The sequence below is a fragment of the Lactuca virosa genome, chromosome 3 (assembly GCF_052849685.1).
Source record: "Lactuca virosa cultivar CGN04683 chromosome 3, Lactuca_virosa_CGN04683_v6, whole genome shotgun sequence".
Classification (NCBI taxonomy): Eukaryota; Viridiplantae; Streptophyta; class Magnoliopsida; order Asterales; family Asteraceae; genus Lactuca; species Lactuca virosa.
Window position 1 is genome coordinate 340,351,858 of NC_136428.1, and position 19,838 is coordinate 340,371,695.

General features: G+C 34.1%; 1 protein-coding gene and 1 long non-coding RNA gene across 9 annotated transcripts; one reads left to right on the plus strand and one right to left on the minus strand.

Moving 5' to 3' along the window:
- Positions 1–5,855: 5,855 nt before the first annotated feature.
- LOC145167482 (uncharacterized) lies at positions 5,856–8,464 on the minus strand. 2 transcript variants are annotated; one of them, XR_013741193.1, is made up of 4 exons: positions 7,799–8,464; positions 6,612–6,669; positions 6,227–6,420; positions 5,856–6,045 (listed from the first exon to the last, which is right to left on the minus strand). It is a non-coding gene; the product is annotated as an uncharacterized LOC145167482 (long non-coding RNA). The 2 variants fall into 2 exon arrangements; XR_013741194.1 differs by lacking the exon at positions 6,227–6,420 and having other exon boundaries at positions 7,799–8,459.
- Positions 7,613–17,486, plus strand: LOC145167480 (putative disease resistance RPP13-like protein 1). Of its 7 annotated transcripts, XR_013741188.1 has the most exons (7): positions 8,792–9,253; positions 9,330–9,420; positions 9,519–9,580; positions 9,982–10,067; positions 11,987–16,222; positions 16,432–16,488; positions 16,803–17,486. XR_013741188.1 is itself a non-coding variant. In XM_079086693.1 (2 exons), exon 1 carries the CDS (start codon positions 12,441–12,443, stop codon positions 16,197–16,199), a length of 3,759 nt encoding a protein of 1,252 aa, XP_078942819.1. In that variant the 5' UTR covers positions 11,744–12,440; the 3' UTR covers positions 16,200–16,222; positions 16,432–16,740. The 7 variants fall into 7 exon arrangements, 1 of the variants encoding a protein (XP_078942819.1); XR_013741192.1 differs by lacking the exons at positions 11,987–16,222; positions 16,432–16,488; positions 16,803–17,486 and adding an exon at positions 10,362–10,788 and having other exon boundaries at positions 7,613–9,253; XR_013741191.1 differs by lacking the exons at positions 11,987–16,222; positions 16,432–16,488; positions 16,803–17,486 and having other exon boundaries at positions 8,756–9,253; positions 10,011–10,348.
- The last annotated feature ends 2,352 nt before the right edge of the window (positions 17,487–19,838 follow it).

Here is a 19,838-nt window from a genome sequence, read left to right on the forward strand (position 1 = left end):
ATAAAAAATGTATATAAACACGCATTTTATAAAAATGTATATAAACATGTTTATATATATATATATATATATATATATATATATATATATATATATATATATATATATATATATATATATATATATATATATATATATATATATATATATATATATATATATATATATTGTATGCATGTATGGATCAATGAGAATTTAACAATAATATAATTATTAATTAAGTTAATAAGAGTAGACTAGTAATATTACATATATGTATTAATTAATATTTAAAATTAACAATTGATATCCCTTTATTTAAGGGATTAATTCTTATTTACCTATTAAAACCCTAGTCCACTTATAAACGCCGCCACCCGTTCCTCCTATTTCTCTAAAAACGTTGGCCACACCATCGGATGCAGCCACCAACGACACCCTCCTTCTTCCTCATAGCCACTGATGCCGACGTATTATTTCCCTATAGCCACTGGCAAAACATCGGAAGGTATGTGCTCATTTTTTAGATTGAATCAAGGAAAAAGCATCGCCTACTGTTAAGGTTCCTTTGATTTTAAATATTCATTCTTTTTTTTTTCCAAAATCAACTATCATTCTTTTTTCCAAAATCAACGAACATACATCTCATTACAATCCATGGAAAGTTGGGTTTTCTTTGATTAGATTATTTTTTGTTTGGGACAACAGTGTTAATTGGAATTGATTAAATTTGATGCCTATATGTTTATTTTGATGCAGTGGGTTTGTGTGGGATTTTTTATTATATTTTTTTGTATGGGTTTTCTTATTAGAATTTTTTATAGGGTTTAAGGACTTTAAGGTGGAAGATGATATCATGGACTAATTTTCATATACCTTGTATATTCAATTAACAGTAGTGTATTTAACTGTAGTGTATGTGCGTATACAGAGCTTATTTTGTTAAAAAGTATATATGCAACTTGTGTATGTCAACACTCTAGGAATGTATGTTATTATTACAAAATTCGATTTCAATCTGTTTATTTGTCAATATAGGAAAAAATAAAAAACATTGCAAGATAGAAAAACAAAAAAAAATTCTGCTAGAATATACTGATTTGAAGATTACATTCTATTAGAATAAATTACAATTCTTTAATGTTTACTACATTCTATCAGAATATATAGTTTTTATTCTCTTAGAATGCATTGAATTTTTTAATATTTGAAATTTGATTATGTTTTCTTTGTGGATTTAGGTTTTGAAGATGCTGCCATTGATGTGAAAAATAAAGAAAATATGAAGAACAAGAGTGTATTCTTGCAGAATGTATTCTGTCAGAATGTGTAAAGTGTTTCTCAACAATAATATTATTTCATAATGAATTATGTATTTGTTAAATTTTGATTTTTTTTAACCATTCTTAGTTTTAATATTTAAGAAATGTGTAATTCTCAAACCACTATTAGTCATATTTTTTTTCAGAATGAATGTAATAATTATTATAGTCTTATTATTTACAAATTAATGTAATTAGTGATTCTTAAAAATTAAATTTGTATTCTTTAGAAAATGTATTATTGACAATATGTTGTATAATTCTTTAAGCATGTTAGTTATAAAAAAATATCTTGAATGAAACCATATTTTGCAAGAATAAAATCAAAAATATATTTGCAAGAATAAAATCAGTTATTATTAAAAATTATATCAGAATTAAATTAGAATCAATTTAAAAATAAGGGAACTAGTTATCCCTTAAAATCCGAAAATTTCCTTTTTTAATATAGTTTAATTGACCAAAATGTTTTTATGCTGAAATTTATGTGATTATAGGGTACATGTTACCCTATTATGATATCATAAACCCTCAAATCTTGATCATTGATTCTATTTCATCCGTTGGTCCAGATCTATGCTTACGAGTACACAATAAATGTTAAGAACATTTGAACCTAACCCCATATATATATATATATATATATATATATATATATATATATATATATATATATATATATATATATATATATATATAAGCACTTTTTTTTTCTTTTAAATTATACAAACATCTATTTGTATACATATAAATACATAAATATATCCAAATATGTTTACTATGAAATAGATGTTTATATATATATATATATATATATATATATATATATATATATATATATATATATATATATAAACACGTATATATATATATATATATATATATATATATATATATATATATATATATATATATATATATATATTAAAATACATGTTTGTATATATTTTTTATGAATATAACAATGTATTTTACATAAATGTATTTCATGCATTTTCACATATCTATGTTTTTATAAATAGGTATTTAAAATAAAAATATGTTTTTATAAATAGTTATTATGCATACAAAAGTGTTTTTAAAAGAAGGTTTTTATATAAGTATTTTGCATAAACAAATATTTTTTTAAAAAAAAGTTTTTATATAGAAAATAGGTTTTTTTTATGTGAAATATGCTTTTTTTTTTATAAATATGATTTTATACAGTGGAAAAAACATATTTGAAACAAAATTTTAAAATAAAAGATGAAAAAAACTAAATTTAGGATGAGTTTGTAACAAAGTTTTGAATCTGGGCCAAAAGTGTAAACTTTTGACCAAAATTGTAATAAAATTTTAAAATCTAAGCCAAAATTGTAAATTTTGAAGGTGAGATGACCTGTTTGACTGGGTAAAATGGTCAAAATTAATACAATTTCCAGTTTTGGGGACTTAATTGAATAGTAATAACATATAAAGACTCAATCGATTATCAGACAAAAATATAAGGACTTTTATGGAGTTTTTTTCTCTTTAATTAAAGTTTTAGCTTAATTGTATAAAATTTTAAGCACAAATTTGTTGTTTATAATTATATAGGTGGTTTTGACATTAAATATGGATGATAGATTGGGGAATCTTAGTATCGAGTTGCCAAAGGAGTTGACCATTGACATGGTTTTGAACTCGTTTTCTAATTCATATCAATAGTTCATTTTGAACCATAATACGAACAATCTCGATAAGACCTTGATGGGTTTCGGGTTTTAGTGAGGGAAAGAAGAGTGAGGTAAAAGATGACGTGGCGGACAAAAAGTGAATGATGATATACACATCAAGGTCTAAGTACCGAAGCTATGAAACTTTACAAAATAATATTGTTGTTTTGTCAATCGAAATGATTGTCATGGATGAAGAATTTGTTTACAATTTTTTATATAATTTTATTTCATTATAAAAATCATTACACTCATTCCAAAATCAAATCTAATTTTCCTTTATTTCACTGGGTACCAAATTCCAATCTCTAGTTTTAATAATAACTTTTTTAAATTTCAACATCTACTAAAATAAGGCCAAACTTATATCATAAAAAAAACCAGATATGGTATTAGTTATAAAGGTTGTAGTATTATGGGTCAAAATCAAACAATAGTAAATCACACTATATGCATCATATTAATTTATAATTTATTGTATTCGTTTTATTTGTGTTTATTATATTACCTACATGCTTAATTTGTAATATATCAATTTTATTTACATATTTTTTTTTGTGTTTTTTCACTATTATCAAATGTATTTTGCAACATACAAACTCATGATTTTTTATTAATAATGTTTTTCTTTATCAACGGTGGTTTCCACATGTTTAAACCTATCAAACCTATAATTAAACAAAATACGTCATGTAATTATTATAACTCCACATAATCTCAACTATTTTTGGTTATCCAGTTCATTAATTTAACAAAAGTTAAATTATAAATTGGTTTTATTAGAATAACATAACGTCTTTACAAGCATCTGGCGAGTTTTTCCAAAAATAAATAATAAGGCTACACGGAGTGTAGCGGGAAACCGATGCGGGAATCGAACCCGCACCTCGGAACACAACACCGAGGATGCGGGATAGCCTGTGCAGGGCACTGGGGGAAGAGTCCTCGCATTCTTTATCCTTCATTCATTGGTCCATTTCGATTTTATATTTTTTTTTTCTTATTAGCCGTTTCCAACGGTTATAACTTAAAAACAAATTAATTTTTTTACTAACGTCTATTAACTAGAAAAACGCTTTATATATATATATATATATATATATATATATATATATATATATATATATATATATATATATATATATATACACACACACACACACACATACATACACCATTTTACACAACTATAAATACCTATCTATTTTAACCTTCAAACCCACACATTCTTCTATCAAATTCTCTCTATTTTGTTCAAAAAAATGAATCACAACAATCTAATCCCAAAATCCGATAGAAGAAAAAAAAACACCATTGTTTCGAGTTCAAGCACCCTAATTCAAAATACTTTCGCTATCAATTCATCTCAAGGGGTTTATCACCCCAAACTAGATGCTCCCATCTAATCTCCTCCACAATTGCAATACCGAAATGTTAGGCATTCTACCCCATGCAAGTTCCAAATGTTACTCTAAATATGTTTACAAACTTTGCTGTTTTTCCCGATCAGCTTTCTCCAAATCAACCTCAAACCCAAACCCAAACACAACCCTCTCACTCTCAACCACAATACCAAAGCCTCGATGAGTCGGAGGACGAGGTTGTATGGGAAACTCAATCCATACCACCCCCAACACCACAAAGGAAAACAATCGACGCAAGAGGCCAATATCATGGAGTCCGCAAGAAGAGCTAGTTTTGACAAAAGCTTGGGTTGACATTTTAGAGTATTCAACGAAGATAAGTGCACAACTTGCAGATCATTTTTGGATTCACATTCTTGAGAGATTCCTCAAGAAGTTGGGTAAAGAAGATGAAGAGTACCTTACCAAACACCAACTTAGTTCAAAGTTTTTAGAAATAGAGAAAGCTATCTAAAAAATGAACGAGTTGTACAACAACCTAAAAATCCAAAGGAAAAGCGGTTAAGGAGATGAATAAATTCTTCAAGAGGCTTCGCATTTTTTTCGCGTGGAAACGGGAAAAACATTCAGGTCGCACGAATATCGGAAATTATTAATTCTTAGCCCAAGGTGGAAACAATACGAACAACATTTTATACTACAAGAAGAAGGCCAATAAAAAAGAACAAAAATGGGCTCCAGTTGATTCACAACTTTTTCTTATGCTCGTATCGGGGTAGATTTAAGTGACATGCCGAATTGAAGCTAGAAGAAATTGTCCGACCGATGGGTAGGGACAAAGCAAAATGGAAGGGGAAGGGATTTCCTCTGGTAAATCGGATTTTAGCATGGACGTGGATGAAATGCGGAAAATGACGGCGATATTTGATCGATACAATATGAACTTCGCTGAACGTTTGACATTCGACAAAGAAAAAGAAGCCGGAAAAAAAAAGACAAGAAATGGAGGATATGAAATTCTTGATGGAAAACACCAATCATCTTTCGGGAATGACCCTCGAACTAGTTTTAAAGAAGAAAAACAAGATCATGAAAAAATATTTCCTATAGATTGGTTTGTTTTTTTAAATGTTGGTTAGCTTTTTTTTTTTTTTTTGGTTTTTCTAGTTATTTTGATCTTAGTTTTTTTATGTAACTTTTATTATATATTATATATAGATTAATTTCTTGTTCCCTTAGGATCAGCAAATTAATCCTATTGCACCGCTCCTATAATTTTTTTTTTCTTTTTATTTTCTTTTATGTTATCCCGTTTACCCTATGTCCCTTTACAGGTGCTTCTAATCACCATCTTCGTCTTCCTTTTCGATGTTCAATGATTGGATACGTGTCCAAAACACGTGTTATATTCCTATGCTTTTTGACTCACCGTTTTATTCTTCTCGGCACTGTTCATTGGGTTACCGAGCTGGGTTATTGTAACATCCCAAAAATACAAGCCAAAATTTTCGTTTTAATTTAATAATAAAAACCATAAACATCATGCGTCATAAAAAAATCATAAACAACGTATCTCAGAATACTATAACAACTGTCATGCATATCAGAGTATAAACATCCCAGGCTGAACAGATGGTGTGTGCACTGCAATCTTCCCGAGCTCCTCTTTTGAAAACTGAGTACCTGAAACCAAATCTGAAAATTGTAAGCACGAAGCTTAGTGAGTCTCCCCAAACTACCACATACCATACAATAACATATAAAGCAAATACTGGGCCTTGCCCACTGCATCAGACCGAAGTCCGGAATAACTAGGGCCTCGCCCACTGCAGCGGACCGAGGTCAGAAATAACTAGGGCCTTACCTGCTGCATCAGACCGAAGTCCAGGCTAACTAGGGCCTCGCCCACTGCATCAGACCGAAGTCCGGAATAACTAGGGCCTTGCCCGCTGCATCGGACCGAAGTCCGGACTAACTAGGGCCTTACCCACTACATCAGACCGAAGTCCGGAATAACTAGGGCCTTGCCCGCTGCATCAGACCGAAGTCCGGAATAAACTGAACATAACATAAACATAATCGTAAACATATAACATAATCACATATACATGCACGAAATTACAAAGACATCAAGCATACAAAACTACTTCTCGGGACTACCCCGACATCGGACCACAGTCCGAAACTACTATCATCTAAACGGGCCGGTATTATGACCGTAGACCCGCTCCTACTGGAAGGAAACGCACCTCACACTGCTGAAGTCCCGCTGACAAAACCATAGCTGCTGGATGACAGATTCCAGGTCTGTCAATATCAAAATAATACCCAATTAATAATTGGGTCCCAACACATATACCCATAAGTCCATACTTGGGGTAAAAGACTACATTACCCATATCTTAGCTTGACTCAAGCCCAAGGCCCAATCTAAAGGCCCAAAAGTCTAATAATGGACCAAGGCCCAACTATAGCCCATCTATGGCCCAATTTTCCCAATTGGGCCCAAGTCTCTACATGGTCTTGATCAAAGGCCCAATCATTCATTCTTGGTTCAACACTTGACATTCTCATAGTCCAACATCTCATAATCATCAAGGCCCAGACTATGGCCCATCTATGGCCCAATTTTCCAATTTGGGCCCAAACCCTCACATGGGTCTTACTCTAGGCCCATTAAATTATTCTAAGTCCAACTGCTTGTTCTTGAATGGCCCATTATCATCCCAATCGTCAAACCCAAAAGAAAGGCCCAACTCAAAGTCCAAGTGAAATTAGGGTTTCACATAAAATGACAATTATGGTTAAGTGTTTCTCACTTAACCCATTAAGGACTTAATTTCATTAAGTCCTTTACTCTACTAGATAAATGATATGGAATAAATTAAGTCCTTTACTCTACTAGATAAATGATATGGAATAATTTGGGCTTAATACACAATCCAATCCCAATGGCTCAAAAGTGGGTTCTAATAAGTCCAAGGCCCAAATACTCACAATTAGGGTTTTCCACCCAAACATGGCCCAATAGACCCAAAATTAATCTTTTAAGCCCATTAGGGTTTGGCTAGGTCCATTAGGGTTTTGCTAGAGGGGTACCACCTACTACCACCTCGGATAGTGGTGGTCAATGGCGGTTCGTGGCGGCGGCCACCACGATACGGTAGTTATTATTATTATTATTATTTCATTATTCAAAGCTAATTACAGTTACAAGGTTTTCATCCAAAATAACAGACACTCACTCACTAACACACACTAACCAACACACACACAACCACACCGTGGTGGCCGGCGGTGGCGCTTGGCGACAGCCACCACCTCACGGTGGTGGCGGTGGCTATTCCCGACTTTCCGGTTAGACAAACGCCCCATACATAAACTATCACACACACCACACGAGATAACACACATTAAAATGGAATCATACACTCACACAATCTCACAGCCACCACCACGACGGTTGGTGGTGACATGACATGGCAGGAGGAAGTAGAAGCGGCGGCAAGCGGTGGTTTGCATCGACAGCCACCACCTCACAGTGGTGGCGAGTTTCCTTGAGTCTCAGCCTATCAACACACGACCACCTGAGCATGATTGTCGCGAGCCAAACACCAAAGCGCACCCCGACCTCAACCACCCTCGTGGTGGCGCAAGGCAGTTGAAGAAGAACACCAGCCGCAACAGCCGCCCGGAGTGGCTGCTACAGCGACATTGCGATGGCAGAAGAAGGCGGGGTAGAAGGGATGAAGCGGATAACATCAACAACAGCTACGAAGGAGAGCATCCGCTCGATCTTCACTGACGGCACCAGGGCCACCGACGTCGCTTGGAATGGCAGATGCGGCGTCCGGCGGTGGCTTCGTCTTCTTCACAGAGGCGGTGCAGCGGCGACTAGGATGCTCGCAACCGACGGGGGGAGTTGCTTCCTCAAACCACGACCGTAGCAGCGGCAGTCGAGTTTGCCCTCGTCGGCACGGGAGGCGGCACGACGGCTTCAACAACAGGGAGGCGGTGCCGGAGGACCCTCCGACGATGGCGGCTGCAAAGTCTTGGGCTAGGGTTTAGGGTTAGACGGTGGATGGCATATATACTCCAGCTCCTCTCAAACTTCTGCCATAATGACACTTCCAGCGCCTCCATCTCCTTCTTTTTACAAACTAAGTACCATACTTACTAAACAGTCCCTATCATTAATAATTTATTACAATACAAGTCCCATAAGTTCCCCTTTAAACCCTTAGCATTTACAATCCTTTCAATTTAATCCTAATAATTACCAAACATACCCTTGCTTCTAAAATTCTTCTCAAAACAACTCCATAACTTACTAAACAACCCCCAACTATCAAAATTCTTCGCAAATTAGTCGGGACTTCCACTTATTTATTAATTTATTTAAATAAATGGGGGCGGTACAGTTATATTATTGCATCGCTTTCAACCTTCTTCTAGCAAACAAACTTCCAGTTCCACCGCTTGCACTGACTTTGTGCCTCCTGTTCGTCTCAAAAATCACTCCTCGCTGACGAATGCTTGGCTCTTCTTCCTCTTGCATCGTCTGTCTTCAACCACTGGCCCTCTTTTAATTTAGGTCTTCATGTCGACGCATCTGAAGACCTTCCGTTTCCTTCCGAAGGGAAATCTCGGCGTCAATCGTCTTGTAGACATTTTCTCGGCTTCTGATTTCCGACATCCACTTTTGCTCCCTCCACATCTTGGGGTATCCATTGCTTTAATTTCATTTCAATCAGGTTTAGGATTCTCTTGCCCTAATTCGTTGGTGATATCACACCAGTAGTGGAATCCTAACATGCCCTAAAAAAAGTTCACAGCGAAAGCGAGCCGATATCTTAACCCTAACATGCCCTAAAAACATGGTTCATAGCATGTGAGTTTTCTATAAGTTTTTTACATTCAAATCTCGATTACCTATCTAAACTTGAATCAGTTCTTATTGATTTTAGACAGACTGCATCATAATCCGTTTTGGGATGCATTTGGAAAGTCATCTGAAGCAGCACTTGCTGGAGCAAAGTCGAATGAACAAATGGCCACGTACCTCCTTGCCCTTTCTTTACCTTTAATAAACGATCTTTTCTATCGCTTATTTTTTTGTGTTCGAAATCTTAATGATGATGGCTTCTGCTGTGCAGGCATTTGATTAGAACACAACTCGAATACACCAACAGCTGCAGCAGGTATTGAATATTCTCAGGTGTAATACCCCTTTCAATCCTTCAATTTAGGCAAGAACTAATTTCTAAATATGAGTATGTTCATAATTTTTTGTTAATATTATTTGATTTTCACTTATCCAAGGAAATTTGGTCCGAATCTTTTAGGTGGCACATGTTATAAGAGAACAATATATATGGGTTACACCTCTAATTTGTTCTTAATGTTGTTCTAAATCCATAGAGTAGCATTGTTGATTATAATTCATAATTTGAATTACATTTATGCATTTAAACTATGATTAGGAAACTTGAAAGAGCATTAGGTTCAATAAGTGATCTTAAATACAATTTTTAAGAGTGTAGTTTGATATTTCACTTTCTACATAACCTTTTTATTCTATCTTCATGATAAAAAAACTAAATTATAATTAAATGACAGGACATACCAATCTTCTTTTGAATCTACAGGCATGATTTATAGGGAGATTTCTTAGTGAGGTTGTGTTGCATGTACTCTATTAACAGGTATCATCATTCAACCCACTTATGATTTAGAGCTTCAAACCTAGATAATTTCTATATTAACATGGATTTTGTTTTTATCTCTAAAATGTCTGTAACTTTTACTACTTCAGATAGTTTAATGTACTTTTGAAGTTTCTTTTTACCAAAGGAAGTATTTTTGTCAATTTTGAAGTTAAAAACGATTCAATCCAACTTTACATTGAATTGTGAATTGGAATGGAGGTCTTTAATTTACCAATTGCTATTTGATGATTATTTTTAGAGCAGAAACAATTTTCTTATTTTATTTTGTAGTTCATTGTCATGCATTTTCATTCTTTATGCTTCTGCAGCCGCTTTAAGAGGTGGGTAATATGTCAATTTGATTTGTTTTAACATCTATATACCTAACAAACACTTTAAAGCTAAATGAAGGTTGTTTGAAAAGTTATGGAATAGCATGTATTTCTATTACTTTTTTTTTATTATAATATCTTAATTAAACAAAAGCAATAGAAGTACCTTACTTGCGTTTATGTAATTTCAGTTTTTAGTTTTAGATTAATACTTAAGCATTGTACTTTGAACTTACAATACTATAATGCAAGAAATAGGAAAGTACAATGCACAAAGAATGTATGTGTATTTAATGTGTGTGTGTGGCTGTATGGATGTGTGTGTGAAACAATCTACTTTTCATTTGTTTTTATTATAATATGCTATCGATAGTTATGATGGAAAAGTGCAAAGTAGCTTAACATAAAACTGTCAGTCTGTTATTAACATAAACATATCAACATGTTACTTTTTTTTTTCTTTCAAATTTCCCATTTTGCCCTTCTGAATGTACCTTTGACACTATTTCCATAGGAGTTTTCTGGGAACCGCATCAATGGTTCTATACCTGAAGCACTAGGTGATATTTCTACACTTGAGGAGTTATAAGTAAAAATCCTTATCATTCATGTCTACCCTACGTGAGACCTTACAATGAATTTCCTGTTTTGACCTTTAGGGTCATGGAAGACAGTCTTATTAGAGGACCACTTCCTCAAAGTCTTGGATGCCTGCCTTTGCTGTTGAGGTGCATCTGCCTTTCGATAATCCTCCATAAAGAGATGCTCAAACCCTATTGAAAAGTGCACTGAATAATCTAAGAGGAAGTGTAAACGAAGTCTTTTGTTAATTTTTTCCATGTAGTTGGTGTTTTTTTTGCATGCACTCAAATGTTTTTTACTGTCAATAAATATAAACCCATCAGATATCACCCACAACCCAATAACAAAGTCCAAAAAAGTTCCTTCCTATTCTTAGTAAAAGAAATGAAGACTAACAAGTAACAATGACCAAAATATGTTTATTTTATCCAAAACACGTTTATTGTAGGACAAGCATTAGGAATGATGATGAGTCCATAAGAAAGAAATTTAAACAACAATGTCACAAACAATATATATAAAAAAACAAATTAAATTAACAACCGTTACACTCATAAATTAAAAGAAAAACCCCACAATTATAACATTAAAAATAAATATTGAACACACCATTAGCCCAATAACAAAATGGATATTCAGCAGAGCATAAGCCAACAACAAACTCCTTAAAACAATCCGGTCCATGCGCAAAACATTCCTAGTTTTAATTAACGAAGTGGTGTTTTAATTTTAAATAATTTTTATATTTATTAGTCATTTAAAAAAAATTATAACTTAAAAATCAATTATTTTTATTTAAAAGAAAATGAAAGTGAAAGATAGTGAAGATGATTTTTTGAGTTTCGGTGAGTAAAAGAACTTGGAAAAAAGTGGCGTATGAGGCAAAAAGTGAAAAACAAGAACAGATTTACACCCCTTACAAGAACAGATTTTAATCCACTCGGTTCGTTACTCTCTGAATCCCACACATGCAGCGGAAATTCTTACTAAACACAATTTCAGAAAAGAAGACGATGAAGAAGAGAACAGTGAGCAGAAGAAGATGAGGGCCATGGAAAAGTCGAACGGAGAGTCGGAGGTGAAGGATGGTTTCGTCGATCCGTCAGTCACTATCTGGACCCACCAGGCCACCATACCAACTCGGACCTCATCGACCCCATGAGCTGTTGAGCACTGAGGTTTGAATGTTCTTTGATTTTCCTTTTGATAAATTAATTAAAATTCGCAATGTTTTGGTAACTATTTTTCAAAATACAGCACTTGCAACTTTTGGGGCCACAAAAATTGTGGTGTACATTGATTTTATCCGAATCTATGCCCTCATCAATAATTGAAACCTTTCTCTTTCCATGAGCAATCACATCTCTGCTATAAACAATAATTGAAATCATTCTCTCCGCATATCCATTTCTTCCCCATTTCTACTAATATTCTCTACTCTTAATTATCATAAACAATGGCTGAAATCGTTGTTTCTGCCTTCTTCTCGGTGTTCTTTGAAAAGCTGGCCTCTGAAGCCATCAAGAAGATTGCTCGCGCTAAGGGAATTGATTCCCAGCTCAGGAAACTGAAGAGGTCATTAATCCAGATTAAAGCTCTGCTTAATGATGCTTCTCAGAAGGAAATAAGTGATGAAGCTGTTAAAGAGTGGTTGAATGGTCTCCAACATCTGGCTTACGACATAGACGACCTACTTGATGACTTGGCAACAGAAGGTATACATCGTGAGTTGACCGATGAATTTGGAGCCTCCACCAGCTTGGTAAGAAAGATAATACCAACTTGTTGCACAAATTTCTCACTGAGTACTAGGATGGGTAGCAAGTTAGATGCTATTACCACCAAGTTACAAGAACTGGTAGAGGAAAAAGAAAATCTTGGTTTAAGTGTGAAAGATGAAAGCCCAAAACATATGAATAGAAGGTTAGAGACCTCTCTGGTAGATGCATCTAGTATTGTTGGACGCAAAGATGAAAAGGATGCTTTGATCCACAAGCTATATGAACCATGTGATAGAAACTATAGCATCGTGCCCATAGTTGGTATGGGTGGGGTGGGTAAGACCACTCTAGCTAGACTTTTGTATGACGAAATGCAAGGGAAGGCTCACTTTGAACTCAAGGCGTGGGTTTGTGTTTCTGATGAATTTGATATCTTCAATATAACCAAAGTTATCTTTCAAGCGATAGGCGGGGGAAACCAAGAATTTAAGGACTTAAATCTTCTTCAAGTAGCTTTAAAAGAGAAGATATCAAAGAAGAGATTTCTTGTTGTTCTTGATGATGTGTGGAGTGAAAGCTATACCGATTGGGAAATTCTAGAACGCCCATTTCTAGCAGGAGCACCCGGAAGTAAGATTATCATGACCACCCGGAAGCTGCCATTGCTAACCCAACTGGGTTACAATCAACCTTACAGTCTCTCTGTTTTGTCACATGAGAATGCTGTATCTTTATTTTGTCAACATGCATTTGGTGAAAATAACTTCGATTCCCATCCAACACTTAAACCACATGGTGAAGGTATTGTCGAAAAATGTGATGGCCTGCCATTGGCTTTGATAGCACTTGGGAGGTTATTGAGGGCAAAATCAGACGAGGAAGAATGGAAGGAGCTGCTTAATAGTGAGATATGGAGGTTGGGAAATAGAGATAAGATTATTCCGGCTCTTAGGCTAAGCTACCATGATCTTTCTGCTAATTTGAAGCTGTTGTTCGCATACTGTTCCTTGTTCCCTAAGGACTACATGTTTGACATGGAGGAGTTGATTCTATTATGGATGGCGGAAGGGTTTTTGCATCAATCAAATACTACAGGGAAATTAATGGAACGCATGGGTGTTGAATGTTTTGAAGACTTGTTGTCAAGGTCATTTTTCCAACGGGCACCTAATGACAAATCGTTATTTGTTATGCATGACCTGATGAATGACTTGGCCATGTCTGTTGCGGGAGAATTTTTTTCAAGGTTAGACATTGAAACAAAGAAGGAAATTCGGAAGGAAGATTCGGGTAAGTACCGGCATATGTCATTTGTTTGTGAGACGTATATGATTTACACAAAGTTCGAGGCATTCAAAGGAGCTAATAGTTTGAGAACATTATTAGCCTTATCTGTTGGGATGATAAACAGTTGGCAAATATTCTACTTATCAAATAAGGTTCTAGATAACTTACTTCAGGAGTTACCATTGTTAAGGGTCCTAAGTTTGAGTAATCTTATGATAAGCGAGGTACCAGAATTCGTTGGCAGTCTGAAGCACCTACGGTATCTTAATTTATCTCAAACCAAAATCACACATTTACCAGATAATGTCGGCAACCTTTATAATTTACAGACGTTGATTGTTTCGGGCTGTTACCGTTTGAAAAAGTTGCCTGACAGCTTCTCAAATCTAAAAAATTTGCGGCATTTTGACTGTATGGATACTCCACTTTTGAAGAAGATGCCCTTAGGGATTGGTGAGTTGAAAAGCCTACGAACTCTCTCTAAGATCATTATTGAAGGAGACAGCGGCTTTTCAATAACTGAGCTTAAAGATCTAAAGGATCTCCAAGGTAAAATTTCCTTTAAGGGGCTTGACAAAGTGCAAAATCCAATGCACGCACAGGAAGTGAACTTATCCCGCAGGAGGCTAAGTGAGTTAGTGGTGGAATGGAGTGATGTATTTGATAATTCTCGAAAGGAAGTAGTTGAACAGGAGGTCCTGAATGCGATGAAGCCTCATAACGAAAATCTAAAACATCTCAGCATTGTGTCATATGGAGGTACAAAGTTTCCGAGTTGGGTTGGGGATCCCTCATTTCATCGGTTGGCTCAAGTGACATTAAATGGCTGTAAGAAGTGTACATCTCTACCGCTACTTGGGCAGCTACCATTCCTTAAGGAGTTGGTTATTGAAGACATGGATGAGGTGAAAGTTGTTGGTTTGGAGTTTCTTGGGACTACTAGTCCTGCATTCCCTTCACTTGAGTTTCTAAGTTTTAGAGATATGAAGCAGTGGGAGGTATGGTCAACCAATAATAATGGGGTACTTGTGGATACAACATTTCCATGCCTTCAGAAGCTTTCGTTAGATGATTGTCCTAATTTGGTTAGAGTCTCAATTGAAGCATTACCTTCACTGAGGGTTCTATGGATAAGTGGGTGCGGTCATGAAGTGTTAGGAAGTCTGGTTCGTGTAGCTTCATCAGTCACCGATTTGGTTATAGATAAAATTTCAGGACTTAATGATCAGGTGTGGGGAGGTGTTATAGAGCATCTTGGGGCAGTTGAAGAATTATGTATTGCAAGGTGTAATGAAATAAGATACTTGTGGGAATCAGAAGCAGAGGCAAGTAAGGTTCTTGTGAATTTAAGGACATTGGAAGTAGAAGGTTGTTCAAATTTGGTGAGATTAGGAGAGAAAGAGGACGAGGAGAATTGTGGGAGCAACCTAACATCTCTTACAAGCTTGTCCGTATTGGGTTGTGACAGCTTGGAGCATTGCAGCTGTCCAAACAGCCTCAAGTCACTTACCATCAAGAATTGTAATAAATTATTGGAGAAGGAGTTGGTAGGTGCACGAAAGAAGCCTCTGATCAACTCAAACATACTGATGCTTGAATCCGTATGTATAATTAGTTGGCAAAATCTGAAATCGATCACTGCTTTGAGTTCCTTCAATCACCTTTTGAAACTCGAAATAAGCGATTGTCCAAATCTGGAGTCATTTCCTGACCATGAGTTGCCGAAACTCAATGTGTTAACATTTCTGGCAATAGCAAGATGTCCGAGCATGGATGCTTCCTTTTCTGGTGGGCTTTGGCCTCCAAAGCTGTCTTCTCTTAAAATAGGGGGGTTGAAGAAGCCCATTTCAAAGTGGGGCCCACAGACTTTTCCAACCTCACTTGTGCAGTTAGGATTATATGGCGGACCATATGATGATGTGAGTAATTTCAGTCAGATGTCCCATCTTCTTCCTTCATCTCTTACTTCTCTTGAAATAAATGAATTTGAGAAGCTGGAATCAGTTTCAATGGGACTCCAACACCTCACCTCCCTCCAGGGTCTCCACGTTTACAACTGCCCAAAGATAATTGATCTACCAGAAATGTTGCTGCCTTCACTCTTGAGTTTGGGAATTGGAGGATGCCCAAATCTGAAAGAAAGGAGTAGTAAAAGAGGCTCCTACTGGCCCCTCATCTCACGTATCCCTCAAACTTACATACCCTGAGCAGTTACAAACTTAATCTGAAGGTATGCTCCTCCCTCCGCTGATGATAAATGATAAATTATAAATATAATATTTAATTTTGCTTTCTTTCAACCAACAAAATGCCAATATTATATCCAACATAAGCATGTATATAATAAAAGAAATTGTTTCCATGTCAATATATGGTTGTAAACATGGACAAACAGTTTTATACCTTTATTAACTCATCCTGCTTTCTGAAATTTGGCAGGCCACTTAATTGAGAAACTTGGATTCACTTCCCAAACATGATGATACAAATAAAAAGGTAGCCCCTACCTCTGCCTTTGACTTCTTTTGGTTTATATACACATAAACTTAATCATACATTTTGCTTGCACTATAAAAGCAGCCCCTAGAGATTATTTTAGCATAAAAAATAAATTTGTGTCACAATATCAGGAACTTCTTTTGTTAAAAAAATATCATTTAGTTGTAAAAATGGAAGGGATATGATGGATTGCAGAATATTGTAACTAAATGATTAAAAAGTTACTTTAAAAAAATAGCAGGTTAGAAATTTCATTTGTGAAATTGGGAATGATTTGAAATTGCTCTCTGAGGCAAATCTGTCAATTGCAGACAAGTGTGAGCAGAAAAGACGTATTCCTGATTTCTGCATATCTTCTCCACAAGTAGATAAATCAACTTAATTCCAAGGGGCGATCCATAATGTGTCACCAAAGTCTATATTGATGCATTTAATAAAATGACAGAGCCTTCATCTCCAAGAAACTCTGATTCGTAAATTAATTGAAATGATTTTCCAAATGATGGAAACAAATCATTTTGTGCCTACACATGAAAATGTAACTTTTTAAGGACTTCAGTCGACCTCTAACTGATTTGTTAAACCCTCTACTTCACAAGTTTCCACCATCACTAGAGTCCTCTACACCTATAAAATATTATGTTTATAAGAATTGCGTTTATATAAATGGGGAATATTATTTGACTTATATATAGAGCTAATCAAAAGCACATAAGAAAAACGAGACGAAGAAAGAGAACTAACTTGGAATAACAGAGAAAACTTCATCCATCTGAAGTCAATGTGAACACCAAATTAATCATTGTATAACAATTAGAAGATAACTTGTATAATAGATTAGAGAATGAAAGAGATATTATCATAAAAAGAATAGTGGTTCGATGGTGATCATGGTCACTAGAGAGTAATGGACTTTGTTTTTGTAGATGTTGAAATAAACACAAATAGCTTCAATGCTATTATATATTCAGTTTGTGAAGCAGTATTCAGATCCACATTCCAAATTTTCAGAATCAGTTTGGTCAATTCGATACGACAGAAACAAGCCTTTGCTTCACATTATGCTGAACAAAAAATCTCCTTAGAATGCTTAAAAACTAAATAAATAGAAGCTTGTTTAAGTCGTATTATAAGCAAATAAATTAAAATTATTTGTTGAAACTTTAAAGGTAATATCGAAAAAGCTTTTCATGATATAAAAAAGAAAACCTTGGTTGCCATGATGCCCATGACCACACAAAACTGGAACGCGACCAACCATGTATAATAATACATCAAACTTCTAAAATATGTGGTCTTTTATTGTTATTAGTTTTATTTTTATGAGGTCGAATTTAACTTAACACATTTTTTCTATATAAGAGTGAGAACATTTTTGTTTTTGATTTAAAATGTGTTGTCATCTTTGTTTTATAATCTAAGATACTTTTTTCTTGATTTTTAATTAAAAAGTGTCATTACTCACTTGATGCACTCTATTTCACTTAATAAAATATAATTTTTTATTAAAATCTTGAATAAAGCCTAGTTTTCCACTCATAGATCCAGTGGCGGAGGCAGTGGAGGGACTGCCAGATGTCCTGCCCCTGCCAATGTTTTAATAAACTCAATTATATTGGAGATAAAATGAATATGAATCAAATATTTAGCCTATAGTTTATTAACTAGATTATGACCCGCGTTAAACGCGGGAAACACATAAATAAAATATAAATGTATATAGATATTGCAGAATAATTATAAAAAAATCAGGGTTATTGATATTATTGAAATGTGTATAAAATACACTGAGGTTGGTAAATATATATAGTCGTTGAAGGACCTCTTTGTAGACAATATTTTTTGTTTTATTAGTTGAACGACCTTCATCGCCACAAAGTACCTTCAAACCTTTTTTACTTGTGACACCGGAAACAGCTACATATAGTTAACCATGCGCAAAACGGGTCTACGCAAGTATAATCCAACGTTTGACAATGTACTTTCAAAATACATTGTTATTTTATGGTTATATTGCGAAATAGAATTGTTTATTTTAAAAAATAGCAACTTATTTATGTTTATTTGAAATGAACCACATAACCCCCCCCCCCCCCCCCCCACACACACACACACACATACACACGTACAATATTAAATATAAAAAAAAAAAAAAAAAACTCTGACAAAGAAATATAAAAACATTTATGCTTGCTCGATTTAGATATTGCCCATAACTTATTGAAAATGTCAAAATACATAATTGACACACAACTTACTTGTTATTATGAGACGAATTAAACAATTTAAACAAATGATGATTTTTTATTTTTATTTTATGACAATGATAAAATAATGGAAAAATAAATGCTTACTTCAAGACATTTGCGGACGTTTGAGTAAGGTCTATGGTCTTAACTGCTGAGTATTCATATCTTTCACATATATCTATTAAATGGTTATTCAAGATGAATTAAAAGTTCATTGCTATTTCTTGCCAATTTAGAAGTATGTTTCGACCACTTTTGCATCAGATAAAAAACATATAGGTTCTTTTAGTATTACTGCAATCCTACTTTCATATAAAATTACTTTTTTCGCATCAGACCAAATTCGGTGTTTTTAAGCATTATTATCATCCTATATTATACATTCTTGATAGTTTTTAAAAGTTAGTTGCAATTTCTCATTTCTTTTTGAAAGTTCGTTGTTATTTCTTGTTGCTTTTATAAATAAGTTTTAGACTATTTTTTTGTATCAAACCAAATTTGAAGGTTATTTTTGCATTATTACCATCATATATGTTACATTTCATTTTTATTATTTGAATATAGTTTTTGTAGTTCAAAACCGATACGAATATAAAAATAATGACTACATATTAACCGACTCTCTATAATGTATAATTAAAAATCAAGACACTATAATCATAATTTATTGATGTTAGTTAATATGTAATTTATTTGGGGATGAGGTTAGTTTTTGGTTACTTATTTGGGAAGTATAATATGTATTATGCATTACAAGTGTTTATCTTTTAAATTTAGCATTTGTTACTTTAGAATTTTATTTTGGCTTGAAATAACCATGATCATCCCATATTTAGTATTTTTCTTTTCTTGCACCTTTACTTCCTACTGACTTGCATTCACTAAAACAAGATTTAACATTTAAAAAAAAAAACAAATATGAACAATAAACTATTAAACTCAATGGATATGCTAAAAGAGACATGAGACTTGCCTTTTGTGAGATCAATAATACCAAATTGAACAACTTTCTGCAAAATAATTTAAGAACCGAAGAAAACCTGATTGCCCAGATATCTAATATCATTATTTAAGTCATAACCTGTTATATGCCGACAA

Bases quoted from the DNA above. Each gene is read 5' to 3' on its own strand.
- LOC145167480 (XM_079086693.1), top strand. From the start codon at position 12,441: ATGGCTGAAATCGTTGTTTCTGCCTTCTTCTCGGTGTTCTTTGAAAAG.